The sequence below is a fragment of the Pipistrellus kuhlii genome, unplaced genomic scaffold (assembly GCF_014108245.1).
Source record: "Pipistrellus kuhlii isolate mPipKuh1 unplaced genomic scaffold, mPipKuh1.p scaffold_m20_p_7, whole genome shotgun sequence".
NCBI lineage: Eukaryota > Metazoa > Chordata > Mammalia > Chiroptera > Vespertilionidae > Pipistrellus > Pipistrellus kuhlii.
The window spans coordinates 46,251,440-46,271,150 of NW_023425573.1; the positions used below are offsets into that span (position 1 = coordinate 46,251,440).

General features: G+C 37.5%; 1 protein-coding gene across 2 annotated transcripts; it reads left to right on the forward strand.

Moving 5' to 3' along the window:
- Nucleotides 1-9,089: 9,089 nt before the first annotated feature.
- GCG (glucagon) lies at nucleotides 9,090-19,062 on the forward strand. Of its 2 annotated transcripts, XM_036422127.1 has the most exons (6): nucleotides 9,090-9,219; nucleotides 12,306-12,406; nucleotides 14,131-14,292; nucleotides 15,959-16,096; nucleotides 17,806-17,946; nucleotides 18,594-19,062. In XM_036422127.1, exons 2-6 carry the CDS (start codon nucleotides 12,315-12,317, stop codon nucleotides 18,598-18,600), a joined length of 540 nt encoding a protein of 179 aa, XP_036278020.1. In that variant the 5' UTR covers nucleotides 9,090-9,219; nucleotides 12,306-12,314; the 3' UTR covers nucleotides 18,601-19,062. The 2 variants fall into 2 exon arrangements, with proteins under 2 accessions (XP_036278020.1, XP_036278021.1); XM_036422128.1 differs by lacking the exon at nucleotides 18,594-19,062 and having other exon boundaries at nucleotides 17,806-17,950.
- The last annotated feature ends 649 nt before the right edge of the window (nucleotides 19,063-19,711 follow it).

The window sequence follows — 19,711 nt, forward strand, 5'->3', positions numbered from 1 at the left end:
CGGTGGGCACACATCACAATATACAGATTATGCATGCATCTTAGAAATGTATACTGGAAACCTGAGCTTATTAACCAATGTCACCCTAATAAATTTAATTTTAGAAAGTGAAAAAAAGGAAATGAAATACTGAGATATGCTACAACATTGATGAACCTTGAAATTATTATGCTGAGGAAAAGAAAACAGATGCAAGAGGCCACATATATATTGAGTGAGTCCATAAATGAAAAGTATAGATTACACAAATATAATTAAAGAGAAAATAGATTAGTGGTCATAAAGGGTTTGGAAAGAGGCCATGGGTACCTACTATTAATAGGTACAGAGTTTCTTTTGGAGGTAATAAAAAAGTTCTTGAAGTAAACAGTAATGAGGGTTACACAACATTGTGAATATACTAAAAACCATTGAATCATGTACTTTAAAAATAAAAGCTAAGCTGTAAAGTATCTGGGATTGCCAATTGTTTAATCTTTAGATGTTTTGCTACCTTAACCATCTGGCAGCTATGAATAGATTCAGACAGCAGTCATGGCAGATTCTGAGGTGGTGAGAAGCTTTTGCTGGGACTCCTACCACACTACCTTGCAGAGCCTCGCTCTAGAAAAGCACTGTGTGCTGAATTCAGATACAGCTGTGGCTTTCAAGAAATCTGTTACTAGTTCTAAAGCCTCCCCTCATTATTTATAAAATGAACTCAGAAATATTGTGAGGAATGGACAATAACATACTCAAGAGTTTTGCCTTTAGTAGGCATTAAATAAATGGTAGTTATTTCTATGATTTTAGGGAACTCTTCATCTCTGACAAGTAAAAAATTCTGACTTAAAAGATAGAAGTATCGCCGAAAAACAGTTTGGCTCAGTGGATAGAGCGTTGGCCTGTGGACTGAAAGGTCCAGGGTTCGATTCCAGTCAAGGGCATGTACCTTGGTTGCAGGCACATCCCCAGTAGGGGGTGTCCAAGAGGCAGCTGATCAACGTCTCTCTCTTCGATGTTTCTAATTCTCTATCCCTCTCTCTTCCTCTCTGTAAAAAATCAATAAAATATATATTTTTAAAAAAGATATCGATAGAAGTATCTTTTAATCCCTTCAAGTTATTATTGTTTTCTATATTTGTTGCTGATAATTAAGTCTGAGTATTAATTTCAGGTGAAAAGCGAAAGAAATTACCTATTCAGGTGTTTGGCACTATGTGCTAAACATGTATGAATGGCTATTACACTTTCACCCAGGTGTTTAGTCAGATGCAGCCCTGAAATGATAATTGTTTTCATCAGTGTCAATTGTCCTAAATGACACATTTATGTAGGGCTTGTCCTTCAACATTGCAAATTGGTACTTAATGAATCAAACCAAATTTTAAGATTTTCACTGAATCATCTTTTGCTATGCAACATGCCTAATGTTGAGAGGAAGGGGTGCAAAGAAAGAGTCATGTCCTTTGAGTTCTAGCCTTTAGTTGATCTATGTTCCTGGAGAAGGATGTTAGTGATCATGGGCCAGATTTATTAGAAAAAGAAAAAAAAAACGTATCTTTCTTCAGCATTAGAAAGGGCTCATAGTTGTGCTCTATCAAGAAAAAAAATTATTAAAATAAAAGTGAAAAATCCATCTTTGCTTCCTCTGATAATGTGACAACAAAGAAATATCTTACTTTTTTTTAGCAGAAATCAGGATTACATTGCAGTATTGAAGACTTACTGGTTATAGATGTATTTGAGTGAAAAAAAACAACAACTTACTTTGGTGATTTGTTACAAAATGAAATTATAAAAATTAATTATTTATATTTGAAAAATAAAATAACCAAACAATGAATTATGATAATTTTTTTAAATTCTGCTTAAAAATAGAACAATTGTATATAGGGCGGTATAAATTATCCTCCACTCTATGCTTATATCATTGCAATGTCACCAAAACACTGGGCATATATTTGCAAAACATCTGATAAGGCAGAAACTGGTTTGGCTCAGTGGTAGAGCATCGGTCTGCGGACTAAAAGGTCCCAGGTTCAATTCCAGTCCAGGGCATGTACATTGGTTGCGGACACATCCCCGGTAGGGGGTGTGCAAGAGGCAGCTGGTCTATGTTTCTCTCTCATCGACGTTTCCAGCTCTCTATCTCTCTCCCTTCCTCTCTGTAAAATATCAATAAAATATATTTAAAACAAACAAACAAAAAAAACATCTGATAAAATATGAGTGGGCAATACTGAACAAGTTTCAGGCAGGGGGCAATTTTGATACAATAAAATTGTATCAAAATTACACTATATAATAAAAGCTTAATATGTTAAGTGTCTGGTCATCTGGTCATCCATTCAACCAATCAAAGCATAATATGCTAATGATATGCTAGGGCTGCTCAATCACTCGCTGTGACATGCACTGACCACTAAGGGGCAGATGCTCTCACCAGTAGGTTAGTTTGCTGCTTGGTCTGGCATATTGGGACTGAGCAAGAGGGGCCCTCAAGACATGCCCAGTAGCCCTCCTACTGGCCAACCTCCTGTATCCCTCCCCAGCCCCGATTGTGCACCATTGGGGTCTGTCAGTCTGGCCTGCACCCTCTTGCAATAGGGGACCTCTCCGGGATGCTTGAGAGTCAGTTTCAGCATGATCCCTCCAGCCAGCCCAAGGGACCCCACTGGTACATGAATTCATGCACCGGGCCTGTAGTAATGAATAAAGTAAAGTGCTTATAACACCTTTTTGCATTTTATTCATTTGATTTGTATACAAATTTCAAACTTTGAATTTTCTAATGGCTGAAAATTTGAAAATTTTGAAAAGTTTTAATTTTTTAACTGGTTCACACTAAAGACTCTTACAAGCTTGAAGAAGAAAAAGTCTTTCCAGATGAGCAAGAGGTTGGATAAATGTAATGACATATGGTTTGCTTTTTTATAGCTACAATATGTGAAAAATAGAAGCATAACACATGTATTCAATGATATATATGTATTTATACATATAAATATATATTCTAGTTACAAATGATGAGATAAGATTATTTTGTACAAATGTGATTGTTTTCTTTCTTTTTCTTGTTCCCTTTATGAATAAAAATAACAACCAAAGCTTAGAACAATTTTAAACATCTCATTATACCAGGGACCTAGCAAAGGATAAAAACAACGTGTGCAAAGCCATGATGCTACAGTCCCGGGCTCAGACGTGTGAACTCTGGTCTCAGAGACTCAAGGCAGAAAGACTGTCCTCTGAGCTGATTACCAAATCTTCCCCCACCCCCGAATCCCAGATGGATGGGTCACAACTGTCTCTTCAATATCTCTCAGAATATTTCTCACATCCTCAGGCAAACTCAAAACATCCCAGAAGTTCTTCCTTTATTGCCTCTGGATCCCTGATCCCATCAGGGCCCCTCTAGAGTGGAAAAGGACATCTGATCCTTACAGTCTGTGTACTCAACTTTGTGAATTTTCAAAGCCTATTTGAAGTGACTATACTTTTTTCTTCAAAGCTAAAAAAAAAAAACCTCAATGTAAACTTTTTTTTTCTTGTGTGCTATACATAATTTTAATTACTTTAAAAAAATCTTTTGAAGGCTCACTTATTTTCAGAAGACCCTTGTTATGGAGAATTGTGTTCTAATCTAGGAAGAGCAGGGCATACTGAGATGATTACCTCCTAGAAACAAAAATGGACCTCAAACTCCTAAGAAAAGTTTCACTGGACTTTACTAAATCTCATGTAACAGAGTGGAGGCACACCCTCAGGACAGGCCTGGAAGAAGATTAAAACATGGAAGCTGAAATCATTATTCTCTTATCTCTGAATGAATGGTAACTCCCTCGCCCTGCCTTCATTGCAATTGTTTTTCTATTGCTGGGCCCTGCCCTGTGAGACCATTTTACCTCCGAGCTTTGATGCTCCCAGTTGTCTTCAAGTTACATTTGCTTTACCTAGCTCATACTTAGTACCTGAAGGGTAAAACTCTTTAGCTTCCAAAGTAACTGATTAATTGGTGCTAATGCCCCACCCACACTTATTTTATTATAGTTTTAATTTAACTTTTTAGTTTGAAAATTTTTAAACATATATGTAAAGTAAGCAGAATCTCATAGTAAGCCTTGTCTATTCATCAGTCAGCTTCAATAATTCTGCCATGCTTGTATTGCTTATTCATTCACCCACACCCCTCTTTTAATTTTACTACTGTTTTTCTATAGTTAAAATTAACATAAGTTAAAATAGCAGATCTTAGCTACAGTATTTTGACAATCAAACATACCTGAGTGACACACACCCCTTTCACAATATAGAATATTTCTGTATCTTGAGAAAGTCCCCTTCCAGACTATCCTTGCCCCTCCTCTTCCAAGACACAACCACAGTTCTGAGTTTTATTAACTTTAGTTTTACCTATTCTTGAGCATCTACAAATTGGTTCATGCAGGATGTAACTTTTTGTGTCCAGCTTCTTTTACTCAGCATAATACTATGAAATTCATCCGTGCTGCTACCAGTATATTATTGGTTCCTTTATGTTATTATTATTTAATAGTATCCCTTTGGATCAATTACATGCCATAATTTGTCTATTCTTTCTTTTGTTGATGGATAGTTTGGTTGGATCCACTTTTTAGTTATTGTACATAATAATAATAAAAGCAGAATATGCTAATTAGACCAGATGTCCTTCCGGACGACCTTCTGAACGAAGTTGGGACTGTGAGGGCTGAGGCAAGCTGCCACAGCTGCAAAGGCTGAGCCCCTTGCACAAATTTTATGCATTGGGCCTCTAGTTGTATATAAAGCTGTTGTGGATATTTTTGTATGAGGCTTTTTGTGGATACATGTTTTCATTTCTCTTGGATAAAATGCCCCAAAGTGGAATTATGCATCAAAGTGTAGTTGTACTTTTAGCTTTAAAGTTTAACCTTTTCTCAAAATGGTTGTAAAAAGCTTTGAGGGGAGGGGGGTTAACTTGATAATTAAATTAAATGGTCAAGAAAATCAAAACACCATAACAAGTGGAATATTACTTTCAAGATGAGGAATATTATTTTCTCCTTGTTCCTGTCTAACTCACTGCTTCAAACTATAGAAAAACATTTTCCTTAGGTTTTTGTTTTGTTTTGTTTTTTGGTGTGTGTGTGTGTGTGTGTGTGTGCATTCTTCTAATTTTTAAATACAATTATGAGTAAATAAACACATTTGTCCCCTTTCATCTTGTCCTACCAAAGTTAGCCTACTATATATCCATAATGCATCTTCCTATTTTCCCTTAACAATGTATCTTGGTGTCTTTCCATATTGGTGAACAAAGAGGTTATTCCTCATTCTTTAACTAAACACTGGACAAAGCTGCAGCAGCTGGGGGCAAGGCAGAAGCAGTTAGGGGTGATCAGGCAAGCAGGCAAGCAATTAGGGTGATCAGGCAGGCAGGCAGAATAGTTAGGGCAATCAGGCAGGCAGGGAGGCAAGCAGTTAGGGGCAATCAGGCAGGCAGGCGAGTGGGTAGAAACCAGCAATCCCGGATTACAAGAGGATGCAGGATGGGCTGAGGGACCACCCCCTCCCCCGCACCAATTTCATGCAGCAGGCCTCTAGTTTTTTATATATATGATTAATTTTCAGAATGGTGCTTTAGCATCAGGAGACCAGGGGTTACAGGTATTTATAATTTTGATACTATTGTCAAATTGTGCCTCTAATCATTTATGACATGCATCACTTCCATCAATCTTGTCCATATTCTTGCCAACAGAGTGCACTGTGTACCTGGATCTTCACCATTCTCAAACATTTCAACCTAAGAATCCTGAACAGCTAAGAAAAACAAACATGAAAAAACCTCACCCGCTATGATTTTGTGAGGGGAGGTACTAAGCAGGACCAGCTACATAATTTGGAGGCCAAGTACAAAATGAAACAATGGAATCCTTGTTTAAATAATTACAATTTCAAAATAGTAAGAGAACAGCATTAAGGCAAGTATGGAACCCTTGTAAGCATGTGTCCTGCTGCAATGGTACAGGTCATAAGCCCATAAATGCTGTCTCTACTCCTAAGCATCATAATAAAAGCAACAACAATAAAAAATCTTTGAATAAGTACCTTATTTTATCTAAAATTGTGTAAATTTTTGCACTCTACTTTATATAGTAATTATGCTTTTTATTACTTATATCAAATTAAATTGACCTTTCAGGAAAGCATACTGGCTCAGAGCAGAAGGCACCTCCCTTGTAGCCTGATAGGAAAACTATAGGTGACATCTTTCAGAACTTCCCTACTTCCAGACAAGCTTTTTAACACTAGTCATATAAATACAAGGCCACTACTTTTCTTGACTCTCATCTAAATAAATTACTGCTATGATGGGAATTGGATGCCAAGTGGAAGCTGGTGTTGGGACAGTATTGGAAGATCTATACATTCAAAATTGCACTTGATGTTGGTCTTAATGTCTCATAATGCAATGTCCATAAGAGCTTGAATTTCCCTTCTTAGAGCAGTGCCCTATATAATAGAGCTCTTAATGCCTCTATATTCTCAGAATGCTTATCATCATGGTGTCCGGCACCCTGAGAAGCAGTGTTGGTGGGCTGGAGATGAAGCCAGAGGAAGTTTCCTAAAAGAACTTGGGATCGTCACTTCTGAAATCATAGAAAGCAAGTGAGGTGGAGGGAAAGAGACAAGTTTCCGTGAGATATTGGGAGAGGACATTTACTGTGATGCCAGCTGTTGTGTTGGCTTAATATCTTTATACCTTATATCTTTACATCATCTGCAGAGCTCCCTTCTTAGGATGGTGCTACAAACAGGTAGTACCTGAAAAGGAAAGAAAAACAGAGACACAGAGAGAGAGGCAAAGCAACATCTACCCACATTGGCAAAAGAGAAAAAGTAGAACTGAATGCCAAACAATAAACTATAGCCAATATACTCATGAGGATCAGGGCAAGAGGGAGGCACAATTTGATCATATGTTAAATTAATTCACACTTTCATGCCATTACTGCATTTATGTTCATCCAGATGGCCCTGTGTCACTGTTCTCTGCTCTTTTGCCACCCCCTGCTGGCAGTGCCAAGGAGCAGTCCTCAGGTCAAACCTGCAGCAAGCACCAGGGAGGAGGTGAGGAAATGAAATGGTGTTTTATGCAGCTGTGCTTCACAAACCTTAATATGCATATGAATTGCCTGGGAACCTTGGTAAAATGCAGTTTCTTATTCAGTAAGTCTGAGCTTGGCCCAGAGTCTACATTTCTAGCAGGTGATTCTGGTCCATAGCCTATGCTTTGAATAGCACCATCTCCTATCATCAGAAACCACCAGCATGAAAACCCCTTCCTGAGGTTTTCCAATTTCATGGAGAATTAGTGCCTATGGCATGTAAGTAGTTCTGTATCCAATGGTGGATCCAGTCCACAACAGAAGAGTTTAAGTTCTTTGGAAATGTTCCTCCAGTTGTATCAGTGATTTACTTCTGTACAAGTCATCAGCTTCATCACACTGCTGATGAAATTAGAAGATTGAAACCTAGTTAGAAAATGCTGTGATGGCTTTGCCACATAGAATTAGATTTTTATTTTAGAAGGGTCGTTTAAGCCGCCCTCTCATTTTATAGCTCCGGAAGCTGAGGCACAGAGAGATGTGTGACTGGACCACAGTCACACAATATGCTGACAGCAGCCAGACTAAAATCTAATTACACTTACAAAGTCCTCTTGCTGTCTGTCCAGTCACTTCCTATTTGTCTCTTTGTCTAAGTGATCAGACTCATATCTGCTAAATTCTATAGATCATTGAAGTCCTAAATGGCAGTTGATGAAGCTCAAAAAATACATATGATGGCATGTATTGTCCTTTTATAAATTAGTGTCCAGCTCTCTTATCAGTAGAATTAGCGTTTAAATATCCATTAGAAGGAAAAGAAATACTAAACCTTGTCTTATTAGCATCCCCTATCTTGGGTGTTTAATCCTCATTTTGATTTATCCTTCTTCCCAACTCCAATTTATTGCAATAGAACAGTTTAGGTTACAATGAATATTCTTTAAAATTTCCAAAAACAAAAATAATAATAATAATAATTCCATATAGTGGAGATGGAAAGATTACTAATCATGTTTTAAGTGAGTGAGGTATTTATTTGGGGAGATGAAAGGATTATATTCAGAAATATTCATCAGAACTAAGTAGCAAAATGGACAGACTTATAAGACCCTTAATTGAGGCCATCCTCAAAGAAAGGTTAGCCATCAACTAAGTAATTTCACATCCGCAGCATCAAAATTCACTTCAGAGTGAAGCATAGTAACCCCCATCTTGAGTAAAAACTGCTGTTTAAAATTTTAACCCCGCTATCCTGACTTCTGTAAACATTTGCTTGCTTGAATAATAGGGTAATTGGCCCAAGTGACTCCATTTTGACCTCCGTTTCCAGAATAAGACCTGGAAACTCACATAAATCACCCCATTTTGCTGCCAGCCCCATTGTAGTCTTACAAAGGCCATTCTTCTGTGCCTGAGAACCAGAACCTCAAAAAATGATTCCCATTGACCCAGTAGCTTCAGGGCCTGAAACTATAGGTAACCTCAAAAGATAGCTAACATGGCTCAGTTTGGCTTCTGTACAAACCACTTTCCCAAGGTAGTTCCACATTCCAACATCTTAGCAGGATAGATGGTTTTTCCTTTATAAGCTTGTTCCTGTCCTCACTCGGGGCTGCGAGATCCGGAGAGCTAACGCCCCCTCCTAACCGCGGGCTTTTGAATTGAAGACTCCTTGATTCGATTTTGCGACTGAAGCATCCTCTGTCCGACCAACGGGCACATCACAACAAGAGTTCGTCAGCAATTTTCATGCCTGACTGGTGAGTGAGAGGTGAATTTCCCACTGTCCTTTCCATTCTCCAGGAAAGAAAAAAAGAAAAAGAAAAAAAAAGGCACGAGAGTAAATAAAGTTTCCTGGCCTCTGAGATCCCACCCAATGCAAGCGTAGAATGAGATGAGCAAAGTGAGTGGGCGAGTTAAATCGTTTGTAACAAGAGCCCATTATTTACAGATGAGAAATTTATATTGTCAGCGTAATATCTGTGAGGCTCACCAGCGCTGGGGAGTATATAAAAGCAGCGCGCTTTGGGGCAGAGGTACAGCGCTCAGGACCCAGCTCAGCTCCAGCTCCAGAGGGCTGGCTCTCTCTCCACCTGCTCTGCTCCGCTCCTGGTATCAGAAGGTAAGATTCCTACTGAGCGCCTGTAGGACTGTCTATTCTGATTTGGGTGCCGTTAAGTATTGTTAAGGGGATAAAATGTTATGAATTCAAATGTTGTTCTTTCATCTGACACTTTTCACTAACAATGCACAGGGCAGAATTGAGATGAAAAGGTGATACAAAATGTATTTACATAAACGTCAACCCAAGGGAAGCCGCAAAATGAGTGGGGAAAATAATTCAATAAAAAGATATGAAGTTGAAAAAAAAAAAAAGCGAAGATTCTAATCAATGCTTTACTGCTATGAGAACTGTGTGTTTAAAACAAGGGGTAACGTTTTAAAAATATATTTCTTTATTGATTTCAGAGAGGAAGGGAGGAGAGAGAGATAGAAACATCAGTGATGAGAATCATTGATCAGCTGCCTCCTGCACCCCCCCCCCCACTGGGGATCGAGACGGCAACCCAGGCAGGGGTAACATTTTAAGTATATAAGTATTTTTCTTAGGTTTGATTAATATGTATATTACTTTGAACAGACGGCGCCTTTTACATTCAACAGAAATGTGTCCATTAGAGAGGCTATAATACCAATTGCTCTTTACCAATGAAAACTTATCATTTTCCAAAAGAGAAGAATCAACATCACCTTTCAAATATTCAAATATCTTATAAGTCTATCAAAAACTCAAAGTCCATGAAATTAGCTGCTTGAAAATAACACAGCACATTAGGTGCAGTGAACTAATCAATTATTGGAAATTCTTTGAATGGAGCAGAGTGAAACCTCCGATTAATAATTATCTACTATGTATTGAGAACCAGTAGCAATAAATAAAATGTCTAAAATGCCCACATTCTGAAATAAGACTTTAGTAAATCTCTATAGAAACAAAATCAGATGTTCTAAAATACCTATTTAAGCCCTTGGGGACAAAGAATGGTTTTACAAAGATCCTCAATGGAGTAAATGATCAAGTGGTGTGTTTTCCCACACATACCCAGGACCTACGAGAGGAAATGAGCTGATCAGTTTTTAAAAAGTATGTATTTAGCTTACAGCACCAATACACTTAGAGATATTATATAATGTCACTTGCCTGTGTCTAAGAATAATCTTTCTAAAAGACTTCCTACACAGAGAAGTCTATTGTTCCCATATTTTCCCTTTAAACTTGAGTGGAAATGTGTGGTTTTTACAAACCTACACACTCTCTCCTTAGGCTATCCGAATGAGATGGAGGTGAGTAACTGGAAATTCTTCTATTATTGAATAAAATTTTGAATCTAAAATAATATAAGCATTTGCTTTCTCAGTAGAGGCATTCAAACAAACTTATTCTCAAAGTTTTTCACAGTTCTGTAAACTTACAAATGAATGAATGAATGAAATTTTAAAAATCAGTTTCTCTTTCAGTAGAACTCAATTCACTGCCTATAGAGGATTTGGAACATTCACTTGTTTCCCCTCCATCAGCTCCCTCAGCAGCAGAATAGCACATGCTCTAAATCTCCCCTCATATAGAATATAATGAAGATTGTGTAAAACCTTTAGGGACTTTGCATAGAAGGAATTACTTAGGACTAACTTGTTTTTGCAACAGTGTTGTCATTCTAAAAGAAATCTTTTTTTTTTTTTTAATTCCGGGAAGCATGAATTTATAATTAAGATGTATAATCAGAAGACACTACCTACATAAAGAGCAAAGTTTCCAAAGTTTGCCAACTAGATCACCCGAAGCATAGCAAAATGCCAAATTAGAAATTTCATGTTGATGAATGAAGAAGGGTGAATATGTAATTACAATTATGTTGCTTTGTTTAAGTAATTGCTTAATCTAAAGAGACTTAATATTTCAAAGGAAAAAAAATACCACTGCTGGTATTCCAGTCTCCATGTTTTAGTGCCAAAGTTAGACAGTAAATATGGCTAGGATGTTAAAGAAAAGATTGATAGTTTGAAATGATAATATTTGTAAAATCCTTATTTCAAACCAAATGCCATTTGCTAAAAATACTCATTCACATTATTTATGGATAAACACAATCAAACTTGGATTGAAATCCCCACTTCTCACGGAAACATGGTGGGACCTGAGTAGCAGAGAGAAGTCCATGACAAATGCTGGACTTGAGGTTTCTATTTAAAAATAGAGTTTTCCCCGTGGGGATCTTCTGCCCCAAATTCGTTTTCATTCCCACTTTGCACATGGTATCATCACGCCCATGGCATCCTGTGGCTTCATGGGGCATCTGCTTGCGGTACAAGGACAAGCGACCAGGTGTATCTTGCAACTAGGCCTAGGGTGTCACAAGCTCTGAGTGACATGTCCTGGACTAAGTCCAATTATAAAACAACCTGGGGACTTCCGAGACTTCAGAAACAGACATTCATTTTTATTATGACAGTGATCTCTTGAGTTTCTTACTTGTGATTGTTCAAGTTGCCAGAAGCATTAGTGCTTGTTGCAAATTGCTTGTCTTTAAAACAATTTTTCCCCCCTTTAATTTAGAACAGGTCAAAGCACCCTAAAATACCTCAAATCTGTTGGCCGCTTTATAATTACAAAGTCTAGACCAAGTTACACTATTTAAAATATAAATGAATAATACATCTGAACCGACAGCTGGTATGCCAAGTTGTAGCCCGAGGCTGCTTTAAGATGGTTGAAATGCAGTATAATGTAAATGCTTGGGAGTGAAGGACTATTAATTGAAAGCCAGACTGATAGTGAAGGGAATGGCATTATGGATAAGGTGACATTCAGGCTAACCATATGTAGCATATCATCTACATTGGGTATCTTAAATGTTTATCATAGACATTTTTAATTCCAAATCTGGAAATGAGCCTTCTAATAATTCAGAGAAGTGTCCTACATTAATGAAAAACCTTAAAGGTGGTACACATTTTTTAAATCCTTTTTTTTTTTTTTTTGCCACCAAAAAAAAAATCTGGGGGAAAATATACTTTTTAAAATATACTCAAAATAAAATGGATTTTCTTTTTATTTATAACATTTACTTCATCACAGTTAAATTAATTGAGCCTGACGTGTTTAAATATGGTTGCCTTTCTCCCTCCCTTGTCTCTGCGCACCAACAGGCAGCAAAAATGAAAAGCATTTACTTTGTGGCTGGATTATTTGTGATGCTGGTCCAAGGCAGCTGGCAACGCTCCCTTCAGGACACGGAGGAGAAGGCCAGGTATTCAACTTTAGACTTGAACTCACATAGCACGATGGTTATAATACAGCCCGTGAAAACCATGATTTGTGAAGTGGTCTCAGTAACTGAGAGTAAATACTCTGTACAATTTTAAAAAGTTTAAAATATCATTGTGATAAAGTTGTTTCTGGAGTATAGATCAGAGTATGTTGTTTCACAACCAAAGGAGTAGGCTATGTTGGAAAATGTGTTACATGGGAAATTATAGCTTGTTGAAATCTTCAGCTGATCCTATCTATCCATTCATTACTCACACACTGCATAGTAGATTATTTTAATTATTCACACCAACTTTCTCTTTTTTTATTCCTTTTTAAAAAAAAATAACACTGTTTCTTACTAATTGTAAAAGTCATACATGTTCATGATACAAAATATGCAAAAAATATTATGTATGTACTGAATATAGAATATATCTCAGATCATTATACAGCTTCATATTATGCTTTTTATCTTAGCATTGTATTGTTAGCTCTTTTGTATAGCATTACAAATATCAAATGTATTATATGATATTTAATAGCTGCATACTAGTTCATCTCATAAATGTACAATATTTATTTAGCTATTCCTCCTCTATTGAACACTTGAGTTCTTTACATTTTCCCACAAAGAATGCTGCAAATAACTTTTCTCCCTACATTTTTTACTTTTTCCTGAGGCTAGATTTTTGGTACTAAAATTACTGTGTCAAAGAGTTTGAATAAGTTTAAGTCTTTTATAATATCTTGCCAGCTTGCTTTCCAGAAAAGTCATACACATGCACACTCTCATCAGCCTTATAGAAATACTCCTTTCATAATACCCTCCCCAAATTTAATCTTTGCTGTTTTGACCTGTGAGAATAATATATCAATTCTATTTCTGAGTATTAATTCTATTGAATATTTCTCCATATTTGCCATGGCAAACAACTGTTGATTACTGGCATGTGGATTACCCACTACACAGTTTGAAATTAGCAAGTGGGCTTTTCTTGGCATTCTTTAAATTTTAATTGTCTTTCTCTTTCATCATCAGCTATCATGTAACCAGGTAATGGAACTACATTTTTATATTAACACATACAAACAAAATTCAGAACACAGATCAGCTGTCTTTGGGATTCTTCACTCTTTTAAAATAGTCAAGTCATTGCTCTCTTTTACTAGCAGAATCACAAGTACATTAATTACTTTTAAAAACTATTTACTTAATCTCATTTCAGTAAAGAGGAATCCAGTTAAAAATCTGCTACCAGGCTGAAACTGGTTTGGCTCAGTGGATAGAGCTACCAGTCAGTCTGTGGACTGAAGGGTCCCGGGTTCAATTCTGGTCAAGAACATGTAATTGATTGTGGGCACATCCCCGGTAGGGGATGTGCAGGGGGCAGCTGATCAATGTTTCTCTCCCATCGATGTTTCTAGATTTCTATCCCTCTCCCTTCCTCTCTGTTAAAAATCAATATATATATATATATATATATATATATATATATATATATTTTTTTTTAATCTGCTACCAGGATTCATAATCAGAGTGTATTCAACTCTAATATAAAGCTCTGAGATTCCCATAGCAAACAAGGCATCTCTCATATCAACTGAAATGCTCAAGGCACCTGCCTTTCAATTTCATGTGGCCTTGTGTTCTGTAGAGAAGATGCTTCTTGAGTGAGTCCACTCGAGGAGAGACTAAGTTGCACCGATCACTTTTCTTCACAGCTCCTTCCCAGCTTCCCAGGCAGACCCGCTCAATGATCCCGATCAGATGAATGAAGACAAGCGCCACTCCCAGGGCACTTTCACCAGTGACTACAGCAAGTATCTGGACTCCAGGCGTGCCCAAGATTTTGTGGAGTGGTTGATGAACACCAAGAGGAACAAGTGAGAGTCTAAACCTAGCTCCAAATTTGCACACAAATGTATTACTTAAATATGTCTAAAGTATCTCCTGACTTTCAGTATGTTATCATGCTCATCAAATAGGGCGGATAAGCTCTTTCAACTTTGATGATTTCAGGGTTGGAGATGCTATCCTTCATACTAGCCTCTGAAAGTCCCACTTCTCACCCTGCAAATGCCTTACCCACTCTGTAATAAAACGTAGATTTTAAATTATTTTCCCCACTGTGGTCTTAGCAATATTTACTCTCTTACCCATTTTCTATTAAAATTGAAAGCTGACACTTTTAGACCTGAAAGGTTAGGAATCTATTTTTTGACCAAAAGATAAGAGCAAATTCAACATTCCCTTGTAGGGTTCAAACTCACAACTGTGATCACATTTAAAGTAACCCCTAGCCAAGTTAATCATGGTAAGGAATGGAAACAGATGCAGTCGTTTTCTTGTAGCATACAATCCGAGATACACATTTAAAATCATAGCCTAGCCGCCCCGCATAAAGAGAGAAGAAGGCCAATAAGAGCACAAGCCCTTCGTAAGGCATACATTTTAATGCTGGATTTTCGTTGACAGTGTTGGGTTTTACGATGCATGTAGGCTACTGAAGGAAATCTTCCACGAAGGTTTCACAGAGATGGTGGAATTTCACAATTTCTTTGGAGAGTGGCCCACAGGGGAAGGGGGGTGTGCATACAAAGTAGCTGAAGGAATCTAAATATCAGGATAAGGACATAGATTTGCCTGGAGATAGAGAGAGAGAGAGAGAGAGAGAGAGAGAGAGAGAGAGAGAGAGAGAGAGAGAATGCATATGGGTCAGCAGGAAGAATTGGAGAGACAGAGTGGTTTACCAAAAGTTCTTAAAGTGGAGAGCGTGACAGGAAAGATGGTGGTCATGGTCAGAGCAGACATTGGAAGAAGTCCCTGTTAGTGATACAGACATGACCACTGGTGACAGAAGAGAAATCCCAAATCTGAAAAAAAAAAAAAAAAAAAAAAAGAAAGAAAATAATTATCCTCATTTCTGGAAAGGGAATGCTACAATTTGGTAATCTAATATAAAATAATCCTAACTCTCAGGTAATTTCTGTTATGTGTTTAAGATGAAACCTTTCAGGGGTAATAGATGCAGGAGGGCAGCTGGTCAACCACCTTCACAGATCACATTTGGGGATGATATGGAGTCATCAGATTAGCTTCTTCACTGCTGTCCCATCACATTTTTCCTTTCATCCATTATCATGTGGTCCTTTTGAGGACATTTTGAGATGGTCCTTAGCTTTCCTTTACTCGTTTAACTATTTAACTATGTCTGACCCCGGAAGTATTAATAACAAATAGCTGCTTGTTTGCAAGCTGCAAAGCACAGTGATACACTGAGGCTGCAGGAAATGCAACAGTGATAATCAGTGGCACAGATAATCAGAAGAGGTGAAAATGGGTGTTATTTGCTATTACCTTAATTGCTATTATGTCTCTCCCATCAATTGTCAGTTCAGATAATTCATGTAGTTTCAAGACGAGTCTCCTAACGACCCTCATCTCCTAAATCTCCCTAAGCCTCTTCAACCCCAAGCTGCCACTACTTATAGGTGAGAACCATATTGCTAAAGAGACAGATCTTCAATGTAACGTTCACATTTCTTTCAGGAATAACATTGCCAAACGTCATGATGAATTTGAGAGACATGCTGAAGGGACCTTTACCAGTGACTTAAGTACTTATTTGGAAGACCAAGCTGTCAGGGAATTCATTGCTTGGCTGGTGAAAGGCCGAGATAGGAAAGAGTAAGTCTGTACACTCTTATTTAACTTTATCTTTTTTTTTTTTGCTTGATGTTGAAAACTTACACTACAGTTATCTATTTATGGATTTTAGTTATAGAAGCAATTAATATAGTCTCGCAAAGTAAGGACTCTTATTGGTGGGAGACAATCAACAAGAATTTAATATGTTTTATCTGTAGTAGCAAGTATTAATAATGGAGTCAAACAGGTGGTATTTTTATCCCACATTAGAGTTGTGTTATAATTAGGCTATTAATTTGTCAATTGAAGACACTTTTGAGAATAGGGTGCTATTGAGAACTATATCAGGATGATAAGCTTAAACTAGAAAACTAGGGATAAGGAAAAAAAGAAACAATGCTGAAAACTTAAAGTTTGACTTTAGGTATTAACATATATTTGTGCTACTGTTTAGCTAATCCTACATAATAAAAGCCTAATATGCAAATCAACTGAACAGTAGAACCACTGGTGGAATGTCAGGTCTCTATGATGTGTACTGACCACAGGGGGCAGATGCTCAGTGCAGGAGCTGCCCCCAGCCCACAGGCCCCAGGCCAGCCAAGGAGGGTGCCAGCGGGGGCTCCCCAATTGCCTTACTGGTCACCCTGCAGAGGGAAGCGACCAGTGGTGGCAGTGGGGATGGGGCTGGCTGGGGAGTGGGGCCAGCAAGTGGGCAGCACCAGGCCGGCCAAAGCAGGTGTCAGTAACACCCCTCCATTATCTGACCGGTTGCCCCACAAAGTGGCTCTGATTTCTGGCCAAGCCTAGGGACCCTACCCAGGCATAAATTTTGCGCATCAGGCCTGTAGTAATCTGATAAAGACTGAAAAGTATTAAACTTAAGACGTTTAATAAAATGACATTCAAAATATAAATATGTGCAAACATCCATATGTTTAACAACATCCCCATTTCTTATGGGACTGTCATATAAATAGCCATTAAAGTTTCACAGCTGAAAATGAAACTAAGCCCATTAGGTACCTTCTTGGATCTTACCACAACCAAACAGACCCTGGAACCATCTCATTTTCTCTTGGCCATTTTGATTGACATTTGAATTGAATGAGAAGCAGAAAATTCATGTTCAACTCAATTTTTTGTGAGATTTAAAACAAGCTTACTGAGATTTGGAGAAATCTTAAAACAAAAGGGATTGTGTTACAATTTAGCTCATAACCTGATATTGTCACTGCTTTTTAAAACATTGATGACCCAATTTACAAAATCGATGGTAACATAGTCACTTATACTTGATGATATTTTATAATATTCTAAAGGGCACCAAAAAAAAATGTTGCTAATTAAACTAACAAAAAAAGAAAATCTAATATAAATTAAAGTTTAAACCCTTAATACTGCACTTTGCAACGCTGTTCTGATAACCACTAGTTTTACATTTCTCTGAATTTTAAACAAAGTAATAATCTCCTGTGTCGCCAATATATTAAAACTTTGGAGCAGCTGGACCACTGCAGAAAGCATGAAGTTACACAGGCTGGGTTTCACATCCCTGCTCTGCTCTTTCCTACCTCCAGACTTTCCATTCATGTTAGCTCCAGTTCATGCAGGTTCCTATAGTCTGCCCTCTGTAAATAGAACATCCTGTTTTCTCAATGACCCTCACATGTTACCAGTGATATGCAATCAGTAAACAATTTTAAAGCATTTAACCAAATCCCGACTTTTATCCCCCTTTCCCTCAGCTTCCCCGAAGGCACCATTGCCGAAGAGCTCCGCCGCAGACATGCTGAAGGCTCCTTCTCTGATGAGATGAACACAGTTCTTGATAATCTTGCCACCCGGGACTTTATAAACTGGCTGCTCCAAAACAAAATTACTGACAGGTGATTTCATTTTAGTGCATTCTTAAAGCCATCAAAACTTCCATCAATTGTATCATGCAGCTACAGGTTGTTCCTTGTGTGGGGGAAGAGAGACTTTACTCTCTTGGTAGATAAGCAAAAGTATGACTCATTTAAGAATACATCATTGTATTTGTTTTAGTTAATTACACTTTTACTCATTCACCCACTTACTCCAAAAACATTTCCTGAGTGTCAATTAAGGGACAGGGCATTAGGAACACAGATAAGAATAAGAAATGGAAATATACGGCATTCACATGATAATGTGACATTCTATATTGCTCTGTATTTTGAATTTTTAGCACAAATAAATTTGGTATTACATACTTAATATAATAAGGATAGTAATAGAAATCTAACCACCAAAAGTAACCACTTACCTTGGTGGGTTATAATGGCTTTTTATAACTATTTATACACTTTATATTTCTTGATAGGGGAACTTTAGGATGTCATCTTTGAATGCAAATATTTGAAAAGTTCAGAAGGCTAAGGGATTCATAAGACAAAAAGATTAATAAATAACTTTTTACCAAAATAAATCTTTAAAATATTTCCCGGATAATTTAACTACATCATCTGAGTATGATAGCTCTTACATGACTGTCTTTTTCTTTTATCTTTAGGAAGTAAGTATGTCACTACTCAAGATCATCTTCATAACGTCACCTACCAGCCACATGGGAGTTTGAAATTTTAAGTTCTGTGAAATGTAAGAGGTGTATTCTGAAGCCATGTTGCTTTGCATGCCAATGAATAGATTGTATTTTAAGGCTGTGTTGCCAAAAGAGTATAATGGAATAAACTATTGTCAAACGATTGCTAAAATGTCAGCTTTAAAAAAATCTCTTGTTTTCTTCTTATTTTGGATGAAGTACCCTAACCTGCTTATAGTTAGCAATGAAATTGCTTTTCTATGATATGATTTGTACATATAACTTATTCCAATCACAGCCTCTTTGCATTAAAATAAGGATTGGGCTGGTAGCCAGAGTGGTGAAACTGGAAAGAAAACTTTCTTCTTGAAACTTTTGTCATAAAAATGCTCAGCTTTCAATATATCAAAGACATACTTAAATAAAATCTTCAAGCTTCTTTGCTATTGTCTGTTTTCTCTTCTTCATGCCCCCGCTCCTTCCAAACATCTCTTCTTCCTGAGCCTGAAGTCCACAACCCAACTCTGGTACTCAGGCAATGCTTCATGTTGTTAACATTCTGAGCCAATATTGGAAACACATGATATTTTATATAAATGTATTGTTTTCTGGCTTCTCTTGAAAGATTAGGACATCAGACAACATTAGACCCACAAAACAAAACTCTTCTGGAGAGAAATACCAGCTGCCTCCTTTTGAAGAGTCACAGCTCATTATTGTGCCCCCTACACACACACACATACACACACACACACACACACACACACACACACACTGCACACTTATATGCGCTCATATACCCACACCCATGTAATGTACACAGTAGGCACTCTTCCCTGGCCTACTTTACTTATGCATCTCACTTACCTGGCACCTGCTGACATTTAAGTAACTGTCATGCCCTATACCTTATCTCCCCATCCTGCATTGTCCAGTTTCTTGGGCCAGTCTGATGTCATTGCCATGCCAAACATTTTTGTTTCTTATATACAGCATTGCCAATGCCTTTCCTCTCTTTTTTATTGAAATACTAGAAGCCCAATGCATAAAATTTGTGCAAGGATCTCAGCCCCTCCTACTTCCACTCC